Source organism: Oryza glaberrima, chromosome 5 (assembly GCF_000147395.1).
Source record: "Oryza glaberrima chromosome 5, OglaRS2, whole genome shotgun sequence".
In the NCBI taxonomy this organism is placed as follows: Eukaryota; Viridiplantae; Streptophyta; class Magnoliopsida; order Poales; family Poaceae; genus Oryza; species Oryza glaberrima.
Genome location: NC_068330.1, coordinates 22,744,183 through 22,767,515, shown reverse-complemented (window position 1 = coordinate 22,767,515; position 23,333 = coordinate 22,744,183). Strand labels below are relative to the sequence as shown.

Here is a 23,333-nt window from a genome sequence, read left to right as displayed (position 1 = left end):
GGGCCGAGGCTTGTCGGGCCGGCACGGCCCGACCAATGCATCCGGCCATGCCATGCCAGCCCACGTGCCGCACTCACGGCCCAACACGCCTCGGACTGTGTCGGGCCGGCCCGAAGGCACAATGGGCCATCGTGCTTTTCCTCAGAATAAGTCTAATTTTCCTTCCTCCTATTGGGCTGTGACTTATATATAGCTAAAAAAGTCTATTTTACGTCCCTCTTCTTTGGGTTGTGATATATAAATAGCTAAATAAGTCTATTTAAGGTCCCTATTCTTTGGACAGTGACATTTATGTCTATTTTTAGTCCCTATATTTTGTCTGCCGGGCCTGGCCTGCCGGCCCATCTTGCCGGGCTAGCCCGACCATGCCGGGCCAGCCCAGCGTGCCGGTGGGGAGGCCCAGGCACGGCCCGGCGGTCGGGCCGAGCCGGCACGGGCCCGATCCAAGTCAGGCCGTGCCGTGCTTTGGGCCGGGCCAAAAAGCCGTGCCATGGGCCAGGCCTTCGGGCCTCGGGCCTTATGGCCATCTATATTAGTTACGCTCCAGCTATAAGAGAGGCAGAACAAGAGCCATGAAAAAGGCCCATAATATGACAACACTTCAATCGCACAATACTCTCAATTTAGGAGTTATAGGATAGTAAGCTAAACCCTCCTCGTACAACATAGGAACCAGAGGCATAATTTTTTGACTCACACTATTTAGCTCCTTAGATTGGTCTCTGGAGTAAAATGGATTCTTCCCTGATGAAGCACTTGAAGGGTTAGCAAACTTCTCGCACGGAGCCAATGATAGTTTCCACTGAGAGAACTTCTTAGGAACATCTTGGCATCTGGCAATGTGGAAATTTCTGTTAACTCCAGGGTTCTGTTGCTGCGATGCCTGATCAAGTGCAAGTAAGTTTTCGATTGTTTGCTCACATGGATTATATAAACCAAGCTTCCTCCCAGTATTCAGTAGAACCTTTCCATCTATTGGGTCAACTGCGAGAGGCACTACAACATTTGTCGCAAGGGAATAATCTGGCCAGAATTTTAAATTGATTGCATATGCTATACTCCACAGACCATGATCCCACTTCCATATATCTAACTTATCTGCAACTGGATTTGAAAGGACAGCACACAACATTCCCTAAAGCTCGACCACAAATGCGTGACATGGATTTCTGCTGTCCCAGATTGCAATGCATGAAGGGCAAGGGATAACATCAAAAATCTTAGCGGCAATGTTAAAAAAGACAATGGCCCGCTCATAACTCTGACCCAACCTTGGTTCACTCATCCAGTACAGCACACCATCCAGAGAAACAGGCGGCATGTCATTCACAGGCAGAGGTGGATCGGGGAGTGGCTGGCCTTGGGAGCTACAACTCCACATAAAGCATGTTAAGTAATACTGACGAGATTCGTAGTTTTTCCAGTAATAGAAAATTCCCACAACGGCATGACTCTGAGTCACCTGGCAAAACCCCATACCAACATTCTTATTGCCAACTACAAAAGGATTCTAGTCTTTGCAGCGATCACTAGACAAATTGGACCATTCCTGGTACAGCTGATGGTCTCTGTTCCAGTAAATCATGCGGTAACATGTACACGGGTTGAACAGATAGTCTTTCATCTCAATGCTCACCAGATTCAACCCATGGCAAGGCTTGGAGCAAACCACCTTTTTGTCCAGAAACATTGTGCCTAGATTTGCCTCTTGGAGCCATTTACTCAAGGGAATAAAGTTGAAAACTGATTTTTCAGAGCCCTTACCCACAAGCATGATCTTTGGCCTCCTGTCCATGTTCTTATGCTCAAAGTATGCATGAACAAAACCTTCATTCTTTATCAATCCACGCCATTGCTTACAAACAAGTTCCAATTTCAAGATTGATTCAGCTGGTAATCGGAGTAGGATCTCCTTAGTAGCCTTAGACAAGGGAGTAGAGAACCCTATCTCTTTCCTCGTCCTATGCACTGGGGTAAAACTCTTTGTAAATGAACTGAATCTAATATCAGATTTCTCGTTTTGATAGGCACTGCAGGTCTCCATGATTGAGACAATGGTTTCAAGAGTTCTAGAAACTGGATCATAGGCACACACCTTGTGCTTAGATGTAGCGATGATTATCTTCTTGCTTGATCTGTAGCTACCAAAGGAACCAATAACTTTCACAATTCGTGGCTCAAGTAAATCTCTTGGCAAATTCCCTGTCAAACCAATTCGGTAATCAAGCGACCAATCACCAGAGTTATAGTCATTCAGCCTCCAAATTTCAAACATGCTACCAGTAGGCAAGCCATTACGAAGGTCTCGGACCATACACAACTGATCATCAAGCTCAGCCAAGTGCACTCTGGATACCTCAAAGGGTGGTGATCGGATCCATCTGAAGGTTTCATCAGTGAGAGAAAATGATATGATAGCAGCTCTTGGTGCTTTGAGTAAAAACGAGGGGTTGATCAACCAGTGGAGAAATCCGTTAACAAAAACTGGCTGAAGTTTGTTCACCACTGCATTGCGGATAGCAGAAAGAGCAAAACTACAGAACCTGAAAGGTACTCCACCAGCGGTAGGCCTCCAATGATCCCCTTCCTCACCCCCAAGAATGAATATCTCATACTTTACAGAATGGATCTCATGCGATTTTCCTCGAAAAAGCCTCACCACCTTGAACTCCTTCGTCCGGCATCAAACCCAACGCCAGCAGTGGCATGAATCACATCTTGGTAAGGTTAAAGTGTCATGAAAGTTCGTGAAAGAATGTTCTTGTTTTTCGTTGGAAAACCCAACGCCACGGCCTAAGGAGATTGGGATCATCCTGTGGTTACCGGATGATGGGAATAACTAAGCAGAAATTTTGAAATGAGCACGAAATGTCTATAAATGAATTTTCTCATTATTTGTTATTTCCGGGTCTTTTCGTTGCATTCGCGTTACGCACCCGTTCGCCACTTTGTTCTCAACTATTCCGATTCCAGCAAACGGAGGCCGTTAGGTCAAAGCCGTAGCGCGCGCCCTGTAGTTTTGAAGCAGGGCGAGACTACTTTAGCTAGGAGCCTCTTTTCCTTCTGCCCAGCTCCCCGAAAACAACGTTCGACTTGCATGTGTGAAGCATATAGCTAGCGTTCCTTCGCCACCATTTCTCGAAAGGGAAAAAACATACTTAACAATTCGATTGGGAGGACCATTGTTATGGGAAAGGCATATCCCCACCCAGTTCTTCTTCGTCTTAATTAATAACTCCTTCCTGAACTTCAAAGTACGATAGAAACTGACTTATATCTCGTAGGAAAACTAGAGAATGAGCCATCTCCATCTCGTAGAGAAACTAGAGAGGTGCTGGGCATCCGAAAAGACCAGCTAAGCATCATTGGCTTGGTCAGCCTTTACCCGACCAACTACCTAATACTACGCAGGCTCATCAAACAACGCTTTTGAGCTTTCTTCAGGATTTGGCCCGAACTGTTCGGCAGATTCCCACGCGTTATGCACCCGTTCGCCACTTTGTTCTCAACTATTCCGATTCCAGCAAACGGAGGCCGTTAGGTCAAAGCCGTAGCGTGCGCCCTGTAGTTTTGAAGCAGGGCGAGACTACCGATGCTTATTCCTCAGATACCGTCATTGTTTCTTCTCCGAGAAAAGAAGTTGACGACCCGTGGGCCTTCCACCTCCACGCGGCATTGCTCCGTCAGGCTTTCGCCCATTGCGGAAAATTCCCCACTGCGCAAAGCCACGAGTTGATGGATCATCAATCAAGGCCAAGTCAGTCAATGAATTCCCCGCTGTCAGAAATAACTTGATAAGAGAGATGCATGGCACACCAGGAGGAGGGCTGTTGGCCTACCAAGCAAGCACTTGCCCGCAGCTCCTGCCGCCTGCCAAGCGGGCTCCGCGCTCGTTATCTTGACTGTTCTCTCTGCTGGGCCCTTTCCTATTGCTCTAACCATAAGCTACTCTGAGACAGTGCCCAGATCGTTACGCCTTTCGTGCAGGTCGGAACTTACTCGACAAGGAATTTCGCTACCTTAGGACCGTTATAGTTACGGCCGCCGTTCACCGGGGCTTCGGTCGCCGGCTTCCCTGTCATCAGTTCACCGCACCGTGTGATTGCCCGTGTAGTTGCATTGAAGACGTAGTAAGCTGGCGCAACAGCATCATACAGGAGGGTGAGGCCATGGCATGGTGAAGGTGCCACTTCCACATAGTTTCCACGCACATCATCGAGTGTGAACAGTAGGTCATCAATGGGCTTCGATGGCGAGCACGTGTACACCGCGGTGGAGTTGAAATTTGCTGTAGGCGAGATGAACAGAAGCTTAGGTTGTGGTGGCATTGCCTCAGTTCTTGTGATGTAGAGTTGACAAAATTCCTGGGAAGACAACATTGCATACCTGGAGTGGCAGGCAGCCCGGAAACGAAGGATGGATTTAATGGGCAGTCGTAGGAACACCTCCGTCAGCATCTCCTCAGGTAGCACCGCACCTTCTCCGAATGGTACAAATTTCCTCGTCTTGCTTCTTGGGGTCATGTCCTCTGTCATTTCCAGTGGTTCTCTGGGTGGTGCGGACCTCGTCCTCTTGCTGTCTCGCATCAAGTTACCCTCAAAGTTGAGGACCAATCAGGTTGATTTGGAACTTGATCTGCACCCTGCAGGAAACGATGAATACTTTGGATCTTATGTGCCTAAATCAACAACACAAAAAATTGGTAACGGCAAGGCACTTATTTGGTTTGATACAAGGAAAATTGCAATGCTAATATTTTGGCAAGGTTTAAAAAAAGCTCCAAATATATTCACATCAAATCAAACAAACCCACTTCGCCAAAATTTTGGCAATGGCTACCATCCCAACATGCCCTTAGTCTAGTGATTTTTTTTTGGGTCTTTCCTTTTTTTTAAAAAACAAGGGAGTAACCCCCAATTTCTATTACTAGAAATGTAAGATTCTTACACAGATCTGACTCAGACTGGGAAAACAAAAGAATTAGAGACCTCAAGTGGCCTATTAGAGGGTGCCATCCCACCACTCTCTAACATGAAGCTCGAAACACAAGTTCTTTCCACAAGCCTATTTCAAGACATGCAAACTAACTAGAAAAAACAGGACATAGGTATGTCACCACAGAACATCGGCATATTTCTGGGTCTCTAGTAAATTTTGATAACATGCATGATGGGTCAAATTTGAAAGAAGCATGGAATTGAAAGATAATGCCAAACGACGCTCGGCTAATATTTACTGTTTGCGATCAAAATAAACTGACAGCAAAATCGGCAGTTCCGCAGTAGCAGGATTGTTGGGGAACTACTTGGATCGAAACGAACGCACAGAACAAAAATCAATGGTGCGAGGAAATTAGAGCGGAAGGGTTTTAATACCGTGCTGGCGGAAGCTAGGGTTAGTGGCGGCGGCTTGGGGAATTTCTCCGTCCTCGACTTATCTCTCTCTCTCTCTCTTTTTTTTTTATTCGTCCTCGACTAATCTCTTCTTGGGCCTTGCTCCGATCCGCATCGGACCGTGCAAAGAGGGCCACGTTGTGTTCGTTTCCGTTCTTTTTTTTTTTTTTTTTTTTGTATTTTGGCTCTCTGATCTCCCTCTCCCGAGGTCCCGCCGCTCGTCCGGCGAAGCCGACAGCCGCCTCGCCGTCGCGGCCTCGCCATGAGCCTCTTCCCCACCGGAGTCGCCGCATCTCCTCGCTGCTCTCTCTTCCGCTGGAAGCGCAAGCTCCCTAATCGTATTTTTCCATGGCCTATTGGCTCTACCATTCCACCAGAGTGTAGAGTTGGGGCGCGCGAAAGCAGTGAGATCCGTCGGCGATGAGTGCTCACCGCGGGTGATGCAATCTTCCGCCGCCGCCGTCGAGATGCGCCGGAACCCGGAAGGTAACCACCACAACACACCCAAGTCCCCACCCCTGTACCCTGTTTAGGCCTTGTTTAGTTCCAAACTTTTTCTTCAAACTTCCAACTTTTCCATCACATCGAAACTTTCCTACACACATAAACTTTCAACTTTTCCATCGCATCGTTCCAATTTCAACCAAACTTCCAATTTTGGCGTGAACTAGTTTTGCATCTGTCGCGCTGGTGCAGTTGGCTAGTGATTAGCCAAGCGAACTGTTCAGATATTGTTTTGGAGTTTACGATGTCATGTGATTATATCCGCGTCCACGCTGATTTTGTCTTCAATCGAACGGAAATCGGCTGCTAGGAGACTCTTATCCATTGATCGGTACCTACCAAAACTCTCACTTGTGTGGTTGTGTTGTGCAGGCATCATTGCACCTTTGTCCCCAATTTGGATGCCACTAGGAAAGAATGGATTGGCTGCCATCACATCAGACAAGGAATCAAAACATCGAAAAGGAGGTAGCGTATCCTCAGCTTGGGACCCGTTTAGTTCGCGAAAAGAAAATTTTTGGGTGTCACGTCGAATGTTGACTGGATGTCGGAAGGGGTTTTCGGACGCGAATGGAAAAACTAATTTCATAACTCACCTGGTAACTGCGAGACGAATCTTTTGAGCCTAATTAAGCCATCATTAGTACATGTGGATTACTGTAGCACTTATGACTAATCATAGACTAATTAGGCTCAAAAGATTCGTCTCACGATTTCCTCCCTAACTGTGCAATTAGTTCTTGTTTTTATCTATATTTAATACTATATGCATGAGTTTAAAGATTCGATATGATGTTTTTGGGAAAAAAAATTTGGGAACTAAACGGGGCCTTGTATTTATTCTTATTCTCTACTATGTAGTTATGGATTCCGTTGTGTCAGCTTTTTTATATCGTTAGCAGCATGATATGTATGCATTGCTGAGGGGGTGTTTGGGAGAGAGGGGCTTGCCCCTCTGCCCCTCTCTCCCAAACACCCCCTGAGTAAGGCTGTAAGGGCTAAGGGTTGCACCCATCATCTGTGTACTTCTGCCGTAGTGATGTTTGCAGTCACTGTTAATCTGATGATGCCAGGTCATTACAAAGTGTTAAAATGGATAACATCGAGCATTGTTGCAAATCACGGAATATTTTCTGGCTATCAATCATACATAATCTATTCATATTCAGAATTGAAATTATAGTAGCAAAAGCAAGCTTGTGTGCATACAAAGAAAATAAAACAAACATGTTTGGAACACAATGTAAATGAGAGTTTTTAAGTGTGTGCTGTGCTGATACTATGAATATTATATCTAGGAAGTTACTGATTTTTGTTGTTATATATGTTGAAGAGTATTATGAATACCTAGCAACATGATATATATGCCATGTTTATGGTTCATCAATTAGAGAATCTTATCATACCATGGTGACCCACTATAATAAACATGGTGTATGTTGCAGGTGTAAATCAACGTCTGAGAGGAATTGTGTTCAGGATAATAGCTTCAGAGATAAGCATTCATTAAAATTCCAACCAAAACCTGGGCAGTGATTATTGTTTCAATGAACAGTAAGTAAATTGATAATTCTGTGTGCTAAGGTGCTGTCGTGACATTATATGTAAACTATTCATAGCAGAATTCCTGACTCAATACTCCACTGTTGCTTTTTGTTTAGAATTGCAATACGTGAATAATGTATTTGTAGTTTTCGTACTATCTTCAACATCTTTACAGGAAATACAATTATTGCTCTCTGCTTGTGTGGCTGGTCCTGGGAGATGTTTTACTGCTTGCTGCATATCGAGGTTGAAATGTTTTCGTTTGGGGGGTGGGGGGGAAAGGTCACTGGTGGGAGGTTGAAATGTTCTGTAGAAAGATGTCGTCATGAGAATGTCCCGTAGCTAAAGGGAGAGCGATGCCACTGTAAGGATGAATAGTGAGCCATGCCATTGTCCCTTTATTTAAACACATTACCCATTATCCAGGGGAGGTAGCAACTGCTAGCTTTCATGTACTCTATTTCTGTTCCCCATTCATTTATCATTCGCTGCCATGGCAGTTTGATCTGCATAGATTAGAATTTGCTTTTGTGATATGTTTGAAACTTTCCTTGTGTTTGAACCCACGTCAGATTCTCTTATCAAGATGTGATTGAATGTACTCTTTCGACCAATCATTGAATGAACTTATTTTACACCTTTTGGTAAATGATACTCTTTATTTTTTCTGCAAGGGCAAAGGCTACTAGTTTGCCACGTGGCCCACTGATTTGAGAGAATTTTGTTTGTAACTTCAAAGGAGCTATTGAAATCGCTTTCTTTCTCCAACTTTTTTTTTGATGTGTACAAAGTAAGAATCTTTTCGGCCTATTATAATCCTCCCATCGTTGTCAATGATTTTATCACCGCATTATGCTTGAACTTTGAGGTGAAAAAAAATGATAGTATCATTTCCCTATTTGATTGTTCCTGCAACGTGTCACCCTAGAAAATTTCTTATTTTAGGAGTTATTATGATTCATATATTTGGACTCAACATATGTTATTTGAATATAAGAGGTACTTACTAACTAAAACATTATATCAGATGAAGTAATTCATAGTTTTCATTTTTCTTATTTTCCCAAAAATGATTATTCTTGTTCTAAGCCCTGCATGTGTGAATTCTTATGGCCTTGAAAATAAATTGTCAACTGGACGGTTATTTGTTTGTGCCTGTGAGATATTAAGTTTGACGCATCAAGTCTTGAAAGAGTTCTTACGACATATCAGAAGTTGTCGCTTGCATGCTTCTACATAATTATGTGATACCGAGAGGCACTAATTTTGTCTTTTCATTGAATGAGAAACTGAGTGAACTAAAAGCAACTACAAAGGTTAGATACTTTCATCTTGGATCTTTATTAAATAACCGAGATTATTAAGGTTGGGGTTGATGTGGGAAAGATACTTTAGTACTTTGCAATATAATTTGTTAAAAATCTAGTTGACCATTAGAAAATGGTGTGAATGTATTTTTCATCACAAATCCTTTTGTTAGTTTTATAATTTTTAGTAGAATTTAGCTATAAAATTTAATGGGCGGATTTTATAATACTGGGTCCTATGTCAACTGAAATACTGACAATATTTTTGTACTGTAGCCTCTATAAATGATCACTTAGTTATAGATGAGCAATTTTGATTTCTGAACACCAAATATACAAAATAGTATCCTATAAAGTATCTCCAGAATCTGCAGCTATTCAAGTCACTGTCTAAAATGTGGATAGATATTGCACACCCTGGGATAACTCACTTGTATACGAACTTTAAAATATCTTCACTTATGTTGGTGAAGGAATAGTAACAGGCTCCTGGGCTATATAAATGAACCTCATGTTCTACTTTCTGTAACTTAGGTGATTGGCAACCTGTGTATTCATTTTTGGGATTGACTCCTACTTTAAAGGCTTCACTTCGCCTCATTTTTTTCCTGACTGTTCAATACTTGTGAATGGAGTACGGTAATTTGCGACGTCAAGCAGCTTCCTTGAAAAAGAGCCTCTTCGATCAGGCTTGTGCTCTGTTCATCTCAAATTTCAAGCATTATAGTTGAGGCATATCTGAGACTCTGCAAATATATCCATCAGTCCTTTTGCTATATCTTCTTCTGCTATTTATCATTCAGCAAGACATAGAATACAGTGTTTTGATGGACATCACCTTACAGTCATGCCATTTTAATTGCCATACCATGGATTGACACTATTGCACACAGATAATGAAAACAAAGCTAAGGAGAATCAGATTGAAGCACATTATATTAATATAAGTGGGTTATCGATATTTCTGTAGAGTTCATTCCATTTCGTACTTATCCCCACCCCAGTTAGCAAAGAAATGCTTTAAAATCAACGCCTTTCACCATTTCGGAACTCTCTTTTCTGGTCTTTATCTTAGTTTAACATGTGTTAAGTGTGCTGGTTTAACAAATCGTTTTGTATTGACAGGGTTACTTGGATGAGCAATTTTGTCAGGTTGAGGATTTGCAGGATGAAGCAAATCCAAATTTTGCAGAGGAGGTTGTTTCCTTGTTTTTTAAGGATTCAGCCAGGGTAATGTTGAATTTTGAGCAAGCTATGTAAGTGGTGACAATTTCATAAACTAGACCTGTCTTGATTATCTTTTCACATTCAGCAGCATTATTGTTGGTTACTAATATCTAACATCACACAGTGAGAAGCATCCGAAAGACTTCGCCAGATGGGACGCACACATGCAGCAATTGAAAGGCAGCTGTTCTAGGTAAGCCTCAGCTCAGTTTCTTGTGAGATCTCCATGTTGTCATTTGACGGAACTGGCACTGATGGACTTTTACAGGGTGTTTGAATTTTATTGCCTTTTTAGGAAAGTGTATGCCTAGTGCAATTACCCATTTGTCTAGGAAAAAATAATCCTGCCTTTTTCCAACAAACCACCTAACTTTGTTTAGAAAAACATTGCTTGGAGAAGGAGAGCCACACATCGCAAGGTCGGTTTGTTGGGTGAAAATGAACATGATTAGATTTTCTATATTTTGAGCATATGCTGTAGGTAAACTTAATTTGAAATCTTAAGTTTTTAACTGCACACAATTGTATCTTTCAAAAATACTATGTATGTGATAATAATTTTATCACTAAATCTAATTTAGAGTGTCAAGAATCTATAAAAAGCTAACTAACATTACCCTATAAAAACTATATGGCCTTAGTTTTTCTCCCTTCAGTCTTCAAGAAAGTAGCTTAACTTTCCTAACTGGCATAGTTCTCAGGTTTTTATATTAAGTTTATCCTTTTCTCAATGGAAGCAAATATGACAGTTTCGAACACAAGCTGAAGGAGAACTTCCAGAAGCCTGATGTACCTGAACTCCCACCACACGCACACACAACAAAGAAAAGACCTTCAAATAATGGCCTGCTTAGTATCTTGTGAAATTCTAGTGAACGGTCAGGGAATATGTTAAACAGAGATATTTACAGAGACCCATATTGCTTTGATTGGTGCAGCCTTGCAGGTGCACAGCTGGTAGATCATGAGTACATGCTCACTCCTTATTTCATTATTTGACATGATAAAAGAAGCTGGCAATTTGCTTAGTTATACATATGTGATAATCTTTTGTGTACTTTATCAATGCTTGACATGATATGGTTTGTCACAGCATTGGTGCCTCCAGGGTGAAGAATGAATGCACTTCATTCAGGAATTTCTGTGGAGAAGAAAACGCCGAAGGGTATCTCTCTCTCTCTCTCTCTCTCTCTCTCTCCACTTTTATGACATATGTGGTATGGCATGGTAAAAGTTCATGGTTTGAGCATTGTGATTTTCCCATGCCCATGGCTGTTACTGGGTGTGCTCGTCTGTGCTTGCAGGCTTGCAGCCACAGCGGCTGTGGCAGTTGTAAATGGCTGCCGGCTGCAGCTGGTTTCAACTGCCGCAGCTGCAGTGGCTGTGGCAACCAGAGCATCCAATCGGCCTGATCATTACGGAAAAACCAACAAAGTAAATGGCTAAGTGCCAGTCTGCCACCTTGTCAAACTTGGCATGGCTCAGTCGAGGCATGTAGAAGTGTCACCTGTCAGCCCTCACTGTTATGAGTGTTAGTACCTAGTTACACATGCATATTCTGATGGGTGAAAGTTCCTCCTGCTAGTGAACTGGAATTAGCCCTTGCCGTCTATCTTTTTTTGTTCAATTCATTGGCTTATTTCGTATGATGATAGATCTCTACTACTGTTGTTATGCAGTTGCACGAGATCCTTCCAGAAAGTGAAGAGGGAGCATGCCGTCCTCAGGCAGAAGTTGGAGTCCTACTTCCAGGTAATCTTCACCAGCCACTTCGTACCCAGCTTTCATTAATGGCAATATATGTTTGTTACTAAGGTTGTGTTCACCTCGTTACCATTTTCAAGCTTGCCAAATTCTAGCAAGACAACATAGCATTACCAACATAACCTTACCAAAATAAAATTTTGTAAGGCCTTAAACCAAATACCACCTAATGTTACTATATACTCCCTCCATTTCTAAATATTTGACGCCGTTGACTATTTCAAACATATTTGACCATTCGTCTTATTAAAAAAAATAAGTAATTATTAATTCTTTTCTTATCATTTGATTCATTGTTAAATATACTTTCATGTATACATATAGTTTTACATATTTCATAAAAAAATTTGAATAAAACGAATGGTCAAACATGTGCTAAAAAGTCAACGGTGTCAAATATTTAGAAACGGAGGGAGTATTTCACCAAAAAAAAGGTAATGCCAAAGTTTGGTAAGTTTTCTTTCTGCAACAAACTGAACACACCTATGGCTAATAAACCATTCATTTCTCCACCTATCTCATAATAAACACAACGTGGCTTTGTGCAGCTGTTGCGACAAGCTGGTCCTGCTGGGACCGCGACTAGGCCTGCGGGCAAGTAAGCTATAAGCAGCCGGCTATTGAATTGGTCTCGGGCTGCTGCTGCCGTGGATGCGACTAGGCTGGTACACAAGAGCAGCCTGCCGTTGTTCTAGTATGCCACTACGGTGAAAACCCGTATATAGACGTGCTACGACTTATGAGTTGTGACATGCATGTCTGCTTGTTTATGACAAAAATAAAACCGATCAAGATTACTACATCATCATGAGATTGCTCTCTTTGCCCTTATTTTGTCCATGCTGTTGTCCAGATTGCGATGGGTTTATATACAGCTATAACCACAGATGAAACTGTCCGGCTGTGTCGATGACCATTGCTATGCTGGAGATAGTGTGATCGACCGACAAAAGTTTATGAAGGTAATCAGGACTGATAGCCCTGATAGTGTGATAGGTATTACTGAACTAACTGGAATGACAGGGGTGTATCTGATATCTATGTGATGGACATGACTGAGCTAACTACTACTAAGATAAGTACTCCTATATGCAAAAGCATGAGCTATGTTCTAATCTTGGCGGTTAAGTTGCAACCACTCAAGATGTACATTTTGTGTTTGGCTCCTTTTACAGCTCTGTTACAGTGTTACTGACACCGGAGCAAACTCTGACGACGGAAAATTTGAAAACCACAATCTAAGGGTGTGTTTAGTTCCACGTCAAAGTTTGACTAAGGCTGTGTTTAGATCTAAAGTTTGGATCCAAACTTCAGTCCTTTTACATCACATCAACCTGTCATACACAACTTTTCAGTCACATCATCTCCAATTTTAACCAAAATCCAAACTTTGCGCTGAACTAAACATAGCCTAAAATTGAAAGTTCAAAGAAAAGTTTATGTATGTAGGAAAGTTTTGATGTGATAGAAAAGTTGGAATTTTTAAGAAAAAGTTGGGACCTAAAACCGGCCGAAATATGCAAGTAGTAGTTCCTACTTTCACACAACCAATACGGTTCATTCCATGATGGGAATTCAGAAATATTTCCTGTCAAGCTCTCGCTGAGCAGTGAGCACCAGCACGATGGGAAAAAGTGGAGTAGCATTTCGCCGCCGGCTTTCATAGATCTTTTTTTTTTATCTTTTTGAACTTTTTAATTTTTTAATTTTAAAACTAAATATTTCCAAGACTTATTTTCAAGATTTGAACGGTGTGGCAGTGTTATTTGGTCACACTGGTCTAATATAGACAAAATGTCTAGATTTTGTAAATAAGTTTCAGAAGTGTTTATTTTTTAAAATAAAAAAAATTAAAAAGTACAAAAAGTAATTTAAAAAAAAATCCTTTCACGAGGCCGGCTTGCGGCTTCACGGACCGAATCAATCGGAGGTAGCCAGTTTGGCCACTTTGGCGGGAGTGCGATTAAAACCTGTTTGACGACGTCAACTCTCCGGCGTGCCGGCTTAAGGTAGGGCCCATGTGTAAAAGAAAAAGAAAAAAAAACTCAGGTCGCCTGCACGATGGGAAAGGGTATCCTCGTAATTGATACAGGATTCGGCGTTTGAGTTTGGACTCTGCACTCTGCCGCGCACGTCGTATGAATATTGGAGCTTAATCAGGTCCCAGGGATTCAAACGAGTACCACTATTGGTTCCGATAAAGATGTTCTACCCAATTGGCTCCTTGAGGATTCCAAAACAAAGAAATTGTTTACTGGAGTACTTCTTGCGTTGTTCAAATTATGCTAGACTATAGTAGGAACAAGGAACAAAGAACAAAAATATGTCTATGAATAGTTCCACGCTTTTCAATGCTTCAAAGTCAAGCCTCAATGAGGTTAAAATTTTCTATTATCAAAATCCAAACTAACTGGAAAGCACCACCGGTGATATGGGGAGCATCGAAAGCAAATCAAAGTAATTTGGTTGGGGTTTTTACCCACCAAAATTTAAATCTTGGTGCGCATACAAGTTAGCAATATTAGAAATTTGGCCTTGTTTAGTTTCAAACTTTTTCTTCAAACTTACAACTTTTTCATCACATCAAAACTTTTCTACACACAAACTTTCAACTTTTCTGTCACACCGTTTCAATTTCAACAAACTAATTTTAGTGTGAACTAAACATACCCTTTATCGTTGGCTTCTCTTTTTAAACGTGTGTTACTTTTTTTTAGATCTTGTTGTTCATATTATTAGATATTTAAACGTGCGTTACTGTGTTAGGGGATTTATTCATGAGTGTATTAGTGTGATATTACATGTGTAGTAGTTTGTGTACGTTAATTGGAAAAAAAACGAAACTATTCTTAAAACAAATTCGAATTGACGGTAACGGCGACCAGAGCAAAACTCACGCAAGCGAAGTTTCAAATTCGAAAACGAAATTAAAAAAAAAAACTCACGCGAACAAAAACAAACCCGCGACCTGCGCGAGAGGACAAACCAAACCAAACCAAAACCAAAAGCGAAACACAGAGGACAACACAAAGCACGGCCGGGGGGCGGCGCACCGCGCACGACGGCGACGAGACGCGTGGCGGAGCAACAAAACCAGCCCCCGCATTGCCCCGAGGCGGCGCCGCCCGAGCTCGAATCCGCCCAATCTCGCCGGCGGCGGCCTCGATCTGAGCCGAGGCCGCCGTGCGCCGGCCCGGGCGGCGAGGAATGGGGAGCGTGGACGGAGATTTCGAGGGGCTCCAGGCAGGTGAGGCGCCCCGCTGATCCGGATGCTCTCGGGAGTTTGAATTCTAGCCCTAGCTGCTCGAGGTTTGGGTTGCTGCGAGTTTTTGTGATTTTGGGGGTAAATTTGTGGCGAGGAGTGGTGGTCGGCGATGGGCGAACCCGCTTTTTCTGCGCTCTGATTTAGTGGTTTTCGAGTTGGAATTCAGCTCAGCGACCTCAGTGATTCGTGCATATTCTTCCTCTGGTTCTAGGCTTCTAGCTATCGCCAGCCCAGCTATTGTTCAGTTACTATGTTTTAGTGTTTGAAGTTAGCTGGCGACCGCTGGATTTTGAATTTTTTGCTGTTTCGATAGTAAAATGTTTGCCGAAGAAGAACCGTGTGTTAACCCGTTTTTGTGCCGGAGGGTTCAAAAGTTTTATTATTATCATTTTTGATCTGAGATATCAGTTCCGAGCTGCCGATCTGAGTTGTGATTTTTAATTTCTCATACTTGCTTTACATGATGGTGCAAAAAACATTGTAGCGGATCAGCGTGCGGAAGTGATTGAATGGCTCAATGCGTTACTCCCGGAGTACTGTTTGCCACTGGACTCATCGGATGACGAGTTGCGGGAGCTGCTCAGTGATGGCACGGTCTTGTGCCATATCGTGAACGCACTCATTCCTGGTGTTCTCGAGGTGTGTCCTTTTGGGCTTGAAGAATTTTGGCTTTTTTGTTGAACTGTGGATGTTGATATTGGTGCTCTCTGGATGTGAGTTTTTGTTTGTTTAGGAGTCGTGGGGTGCTTATGCATCGTCAGATCAACATGCAGGCCATGTGAAGAAGTTCCTCGCAGTGGTTGCTGATATGGGGTTGCCAGGCTTCAGTGTTAAAGATCTTGAGGAGGTGAGGTTGGTCTTATCATACTATGTAGTTGGTTTGCAGAAATGAGTTCTGAAATGCAAATGGTTGAGATTAGTTTTCTTAAATGTTTGCGTGCTAGCCTTATTGTGCTAGTCAATATAATGGTGCTTGGCCTTGTTGCTCATGGTATTGCGTTGCTGACAAGTTTTAGTCATGCATACACATATAAGTAGAACTATATTTCTAGAGTTTTTTTTCCCATTATAATCTGTGAGGAATAAATGAATAACCTCTTAATATCGCCTAACCATAATTGCACTATAGTAATAACTCAAATTCTGTGATAGATTGTTGACTGCTAGAAAAGGAGGTTAGATTATTAGTTCTAGATTTATTCTATGCCGGATGCTGTCATCTAGGAAGCAAATCTGCAAAAAGGATTGACACCGCATAGTTAAAATGACATGCTTTTAAATACTCGCAATTGACGGAAACATGCAAGCATTGGAGCAAATCCCCCCAATTTCACTATTTGTGGATGTAAGATGTTACAGTTTTTCATTAAAAAAAATGTTTACCATTTCCAAAGTTCCTGATTGCTTATGTTAACTCATAACTTGACCATGGCAGGGTTCAATGTCTGGGGTAGTGGACTGCCTCTTGGTTCTGAGGGAAAGTGTGAGTTCTGGATTACGTGATGGTACTTCCAAGGCTCCTTTGAGGAAAAAATGGCGAGTTCCAGAAACTGGTGAACCTCTTGTCCCTGGTGTGGCACAAGGGAAGACATCCCCTGGAGAGGACAAGAGGAATGGCCTTCCAGACCCTAAGTCTCAGCAGAAAACTCCCATCTTTAATGGTATGCACATTGTTGACTATTTTGGTGCATAGTTTAAAAATATTAGTTGAAAAGAAGTCCCTACATGTTTACGCTTTGGCTCTAGAATTCTGTACTATATAGTCAAATTCTCAAAGGGAAAATGACATGGGCTATTTGTGATTGGGCACTTGGCCATGTTGTGGGGGGTCAACGATTTATTGGTTGAAGCTGTAGATTGGACAACTATGTTCAACATAGAATCTTAGTGGACATACAAACTTTCTGATGAAGCTAGATTTGATCATGGTGGGGTGGTTACTTTAACGTTTCTTAAATTCAACATGGCTTCCAAGCTCCAAACTACAAACTTGTTAACGTGTATGCTTGCTGCAAGTTGTAACTCAAGCTATTGTGTATAATCTATATCTGGGTCACTACTGTTCCCTACCTTTTAGTTTATAATAGCTCGTCATATATGCTGCAGGACGAAAGCTTCGTGAGATTTTCCAATTAAAACGTGGATCCTATGCTGATCTTCCGGCTGCCAAGATTTCAGAAATGATGCATTCTAACAGTTTAGACGTAACTTTCCATTGCTTATGCTTGTTGAATTGTTCTATCTTGTTGTTTGCTATTCCTTTCCTAACAGTAATTACCTTCTCACAGAATGCACCAACCCAATCCCTTCTTAGCGTCGTTAATGGCATTTTGGACGAAAGCATTGAAAGGAAAAAGGGAGAAATACCACATGTATGTCTGTGTTTCTGAATTGCATGCTCTCTTTTTCATTGGTATCTTTTAAATCTAATAAATTTATCTACCTCACCTCAGCGTGTAGTGTACCTACTGAGGAAAGTAGTTCAAGAAATTGAGCGTCGTCTTTGTATTCAAGCAGAGCACATAAGAAGTGTAAGAGAGTCTTTTTTCCCTGAAGCCTATATATCCTTTAGCTAATAAATGCAACTCATGAATCAGATGTCTCTTGTTGCAGCAAAATGTGATCATTAAGACAAGGGAAGATAAATACCATTCAAAAATCAAAGCACTTGAAATATTAGTAAATGGGACAAATGAAGAAAACCAGGTAAATATTCAGTATTTTCATTGTTATAATAAATTACATAATCTAGAAGTTCTCCCCCCTAACTGATGACATTGTGGACTTCCTTTCTTCAGATGGCTATAAACCGGCTTCAGATAATTAAGGTTAGACCTACACTGAAAAGATTTGATTTCCTACATTTGCTATCTTTATAGTACATTTGCTATCTTTATTTATTGTAATAATATAAACAAATGAAATATTAACTATATAATGTTTGATCATATATTATTGCTATAAGGATGATATTTGATGTTAATTTTGTTACCGCCTGGACCGGTAGAAATTATGGCAACTGTTATATCAACTATATAACATATTATATATTTTTTTCTGCATTCAGGAAGAGAAGTCAAAAATAGAAGAGAAAAGGAAACTTGGTGAGCAAGATGTTGCTCGGCTAATGAAAGAAAAAGAAATTTCTGAAAACACAATAGCTAGTCTTAAGAAAGAGATGGAAGTCATGACTAGCATGCATGAGCAACAACTTCAGAAAATCGAACTGACCGCAAAGCAAATGGAAGAACATTTAACTACCAAAATTAAGGAGGTTGAGTCTCTTTTAGTGCAATCAAACAAGAAAATTGAAGAAGTTGAGGCTGCTTCCCTGTTAAAATCACAGTTGTGGAATAAGAAGGAGGGCATTTTTCAGAAATACATGAATAGTCAACAACTATATGTCAAGGTTTGTTTATCTTTAACTTGCTCTTACTTCCTTTTGTTTTTCATCTTATTTATGGGTTATTGCTTGAAAATGACAGGGTTTAAGGATATCATCATGGTCTATAAAAAATGAGATGCATGCCCTTGAAATGGAGTTGAGAGATGAGATGTCCAATTTTGGTATGTGTTGTATAATCTATAAAGTAAACATTTACTTGTATATTTTAACATTGTGTTGCTTAAACTTTTGCAGGCTCTGGTTTAAAGTGTTTGGTTGATGCTGCTGAAAACTACCACAAAGTTCTTGCTGAAAATCAAAAGTTGTTCAATGAAGTGCAAGAACTAAAAGGTTTTTTACTGCTCAAATTTTTTATAGCTTCAGAATGCACCTATTGACGTCCATTTCAATATCTGCCTCTTTTAGGTAATATAAGGGTGTATTGTCGTGTAAGACCATTTCTTCCTGGTCAAGATAAAAAATCAACCACTGTTGATTACATTGGTGAAAATGGTGAGCTTTTGATCTCAAATCCATTTAAACAAGGAAAGGATGGACATCGGATGTTCAAGTTTAACAAGGTTTTTAGTCCATTTTCTTCTCAAGGTATATTTTTTTACAATGGAAATCTGGTATAAGCTTATCTGTGTGCAAATAAATTCTAATACTTATCTTTCAATTTACAGCTGAGGTTTTCTCGGACATTCAACCGCTGATTCGATCAGTTCTTGATGGATTCAATGTTTGTATTTTTGCTTATGGTCAAACTGGTTCAGGAAAAACTTACACAATGGTACTAACTTTTACCGATATTTTACTGGCTCAGCATTGTTGTTAACTTATATTGATCTTTTTTATTGGTATTGTACTGGTTCAGCATGATGCGCTGCTACTAACTTTTGATCACTTATGTTCTATTCCAATAATTTTGTTCTTAGAGTGGACCCAGCACATCAAAACAAGATTGGGGTGTCAATTACAGGGCTTTAAATGATTTATTTGATATCTCACTAAGTAGGAGAAATGCTTTCTCTTATGAGGTGGGAGTTCAGATGGTTGAGATATACAATGAACAAGTGCGGGATCTTCTGTCAAATGATATTGCACAGAAACGATATCCTTTTTCATACTTAAATTGTCATTTCTAATTATATTTCTGGTACCTATGTTTTTAGTTTGTAAGAGAATGGTTGTGTTCTCTTTAACATAAAAAAACACTTGGCATATGGAGCACCTCTCAACCTAATGGACTTGTCGTCCCAGATGCGAGCTTACACCCAGTTAAATCAACATCAGATGTTTTAGACTTGATGGAAATTGGACAGGCAAATAGAGCTGTTGGTTCAACAGCTCTTAATGAAAGGAGCAGTCGGTCTCATAGGTTGAGTGACTGATAACTGAAGTTAAACTATATCTTTTTTGCTCTCAATATGATTTTATTTTGAAACACATTATTCTATGCAGTATTCTGACTGTACATGTTCGAGGGTTGGATGTGAAGAATGGATCCACTTCTAGAGGATGCCTACATCTTATTGATCTTGCAGGGAGTGAAAGGGTTGAGCGGTCTGAAGCAACTGGAGATAGATTGAAAGAGGCTCAACACATTAATAAATCACTGTCTGCTTTGGGTGATGTGATTTTTGCTTTGGCGCAAAAGAATGCTCATGTGCCATACAGGAACAGCAAGCTAACACAAGTTCTTCAAAGCTCTTTAGGTAATCAATTATTTAGTTGAAAAATCATGCATGTGGAGTTAGATTTATGGTTTTTGTAACTATAATCTTATAAAATAATCTCTTGCAGGTGGACAAGCAAAGACACTAATGTTTGTTCAAATAAATCCTGATGTTGAGTCATATTCAGAGACTATAAGCACTCTAAAGTTTGCTGAAAGGGTTTCTGGAGTTGAGTTAGGTGCTGCAAGAAGTAATAAAGAGGGAAAGGATATAAAAGAGCTGCTGGAACAGGTTCTTGCTTTTTATGTTCTGTCTGACTCATCATTAACTGAAATTTCTTTGCTTTTGTTTTACATAATTGCTGAACTATTTAGTTCTAGGAAGAAGGGGAATCCTTATGTGTAAATTTGATGTTCATGCAACAAATTTTCTTGCAAATACTGAAGTAATTTCTAATTGAACTTAGAGCTCTATTTTAGAATGTTGCTGATGTTTTACTCAAAAGCATGGCCATTGTTCTCAACTTCATATTTTCCACAAATTTATTCAAACATTCTAAAGAATCAGCAGTAAAACAACAGCAATTTCCAAGCTATTCCTGAACGAATGTTCTCCCAATAGTAATACAAGTTATCATCAATATTAGGCTTGATCCTGAACAAATGTTCTCCCAATAGTAATACAAGTTATCATCAATATTAGGCTTGAGATACAGAAAACCTGCTGCAAACAACCTTTTTTTTTGTCTAGTATGAAAAAAATATAAACAAATCAAAATGGTGACTTGTTGTGATGTTCTATGTAATTATTCAAGTCTATATGCTGCTAGTGGTGTAAATTTCTAGTTGAACTCATGTTATGGTTTGTGCTTGCCAATGAGACATGTTTCTGTTATAATGACAATTCCTTCTTTTTACTATAAATATTTTGTCCTCCCAACTTGAAAAGTCACTTCACATATTTTGTCCAGGTTGCATCTTTGAAAGACACTATTGTACGAAAAGATACGGAAATTGAGCAGCTCCAACTCATGAAAGACAAAGTCAAATCGCCAAGTTTTGCAGTCGATATAAATGGTGCTAGCATGCCAAAAAATTCTAACTCTGACCTAAGATCAGTATTGTCAATCACAACAAACCAACAGAGCCAACTATCAGATCCTCAGAGTTATGCTGAGGTGAACAGAGATGGTGGACCTACTTCATACACTGACATTACACCAACATGCTTGGATGAAGCAGATTTTGAGGACAATGCATCAGAAGATGGTTTCTCTGGAGGAACCGACTATTCTGTTGGCTGTGCTGCCGGTGCCAGCGTTTTCCCAAATTCCTGCTCAGATAGAACCGCAGATACCTCCATGTACTCTCATCTCCCTATATCACTTACACCAAACTAACTTGCAGCTATTAATTGTTCTCTCATTACATTTACTCAATTTGTTGTAATATAATCTTATTATTCTTTATGCAACATTATCTTTTCATGTTGTGATGAAGAAGCATTAATTTGGTACCTCCTAATGATTGCAGTAGGAGAATTTCATCACGAATAGCTCGATTCAGTCTCACAAAGAATGGACAACCAGCAACATCCAGACCAAAACCAAAGGATACTGCTCCGAAGACTCCAAGTATGTACTATAAGCCACTAATTTACTTCAACAGATTGGTAACTATTACTGTACTGCCTACACAGTTTTAGTATATGTGCTCAACAAGTCCAAATTATCATGCCAATATCAGAAGACACTTGCCAACTTTGTCTTGGTTTTCAAAAACAAATGGTAATTTTTTGGGAATAGAAAGGTCATGTTGCTCCGTGCAAATAATTTCATACACATGTGGTTGCTATTATTGTAAAACTTTTAGTTTTTTTTAAAGATATTTTTCAAATTTTTAGTGCACTGTCCAAATAGTTTCATACCTGCACATGATGTAATTAATTATCCTTGGTTATTAATGAGAAATATATTGATTATCAGATCAAACGAGAGTTCAATCGAGCCAATTGATAGGAGGCTCTTCACTGAGGGCATCTAAAAGGTGGCAGAAGTAGAGCACGCTCCGGTTGCTCAGTTGTATTTTGTATGTCCAGAATGTGAAAATAGGCGAAGTAGCTGTAGGAGACAATGTACTTGTAAGTTGTAACTCTACAGATGTGAGAGCATTCTGCTGACGAAGGACGAGCAGCTGATGACTCATCCTTTGCTCATACAGATCAAATATCCAGGAAAGGATCCCCTTTTCTGTTCTCCATGTTTCCCCTGTACTTCAATTTTTGTCATGGTTACTGCATCTCTGGAATCAAACGTTTCCAATTTTGGAAGAAACACTGGTATTTTTTATTTTTATTTTGCTCTGAGCTTCTGACGTACTTCGAGCATGCTCGATTCTTTGGGCAAGCCAAATGTTACTGGGCATGGAAGTCTGCGTGGTGTAATGGAAGAGAGACAGTTTGGTTCTCTCTCTCGATCAATGGATGCTTGCATCACCCTCGGAATCAATGGTGTAAAGCTTCGCTTTGGTCGCCCTTTGGACCTAAGTTTTGGAGTTTGTCGATTCTGATAGCAAATCAGGTCAGAAAAAATTATAATCGCAACTGCTTTAACAAAATCACTGCCGCTGTTTCTTTTTTTTCGAACACACTGCCGCTGTTTCTGTAATTACTGTAACTTGTTCAGATGAGAACGGTGGCGATATCGAACTTATAAAGAGTAGCACGGAAATAACGAGTTGTCGCCGGGCAAAGTCCAAATGTATATCGCTGGAGCACTGAAGATCCCTTGAAGACCAGTGACTACTAAACACTTATGCAAAAGAGCTAAGCAGAAAAACTGAAGAACTAAGCCTTGGTAAAAAAAAAAAAAAAAAAAAAAAAAAAAAAAAAAAAAGGTGAAGCCTTGGTAAAACAAAAAAAAAAGGAAAATGCGGTGAGCGTGGATCGAACACGCGACCTTCAGATCTTCAGTCTGACGCTCTCCCAACTGAGCTATCCCCGCCCTTGGTTAATTAATGATCTACTATAAATATATCTGTATCCTTAAGCTATCTCATATAAACACATTTTACATATATCTTCAAGTAGATTATGTTTATGTTGCAATGTAATTTTGTGTTTAAAATTTTATTTTGAGAGATTGAACAAATCCTGCCATTCTGCATGCATAATGACCCCGTAACTTATAAACAAGAAAAGGGCAAATCATGTTTGATCTTTTTAAAGGGGAACTTACAAAAACCACCTCAAATATCACACTGAGTT

The 23,333-nt window shown here is 40.4% G+C and overlaps 2 protein-coding genes, 1 non-coding gene and 1 pseudogene across 4 annotated transcripts; 2 read left to right on the top strand and 2 right to left on the bottom strand.

Annotated features, from left to right (window-relative positions):
* Positions 1–601: 601 nt before the first annotated feature.
* LOC127774278 (uncharacterized) lies at positions 602–4,523 on the bottom strand (annotated as a pseudogene).
* A 1,052-nt stretch (positions 4,524–5,575) lies between these two features.
* On the top strand, positions 5,576–13,054 carry LOC127774318 (pseudo histidine-containing phosphotransfer protein 5). 2 transcript variants are annotated; one of them, XM_052300543.1, is made up of 9 exons: positions 5,576–5,879; positions 6,270–6,365; positions 7,343–7,451; positions 9,284–9,438; positions 9,875–10,005; positions 10,101–10,169; positions 11,070–11,141; positions 11,656–11,728; positions 12,289–12,545. In XM_052300543.1, the coding sequence occupies exons 4-9, from the start codon at positions 9,379–9,381 to the stop codon at positions 12,340–12,342; spliced, it is 459 nt and encodes a 152-aa protein (XP_052156503.1). In that variant the 5' UTR covers positions 5,576–5,879; positions 6,270–6,365; positions 7,343–7,451; positions 9,284–9,378; the 3' UTR covers positions 12,343–12,545. The 2 variants fall into 2 exon arrangements, with proteins under 2 accessions (XP_052156503.1, XP_052156504.1); XM_052300544.1 differs by lacking the exons at positions 9,284–9,438; positions 12,289–12,545 and adding an exon at positions 12,628–13,054.
* Positions 13,055–14,808: 1,754 nt separating this feature from the next.
* Positions 14,809–22,490, top strand: LOC127773748 (kinesin-like protein KIN-14K). The gene is made up of 21 exons (XM_052299915.1): positions 14,809–14,987; positions 15,490–15,644; positions 15,739–15,852; positions 16,441–16,666; positions 17,112–17,209; positions 17,294–17,377; positions 17,459–17,536; positions 17,619–17,711; positions 17,804–17,833; positions 18,073–18,414; positions 18,491–18,572; positions 18,646–18,741; positions 18,817–18,996; positions 19,077–19,183; positions 19,329–19,505; positions 19,608–19,771; positions 19,855–20,108; positions 20,197–20,360; positions 21,040–21,431; positions 21,602–21,702; positions 22,054–22,490. Exons 1-21 carry the CDS (start codon positions 14,948–14,950, stop codon positions 22,125–22,127), a joined length of 3,051 nt encoding a protein of 1,016 aa, XP_052155875.1. The 5' UTR covers positions 14,809–14,947; the 3' UTR covers positions 22,128–22,490.
* A 507-nt stretch (positions 22,491–22,997) lies between these two features.
* TRNAF-GAA (transfer RNA phenylalanine (anticodon GAA)) lies at positions 22,998–23,070 on the bottom strand. The gene has a single exon. It is a non-coding gene; the product is annotated as a tRNA-Phe (tRNA).
* Positions 23,071–23,333: the final 263 nt, after the last annotated feature.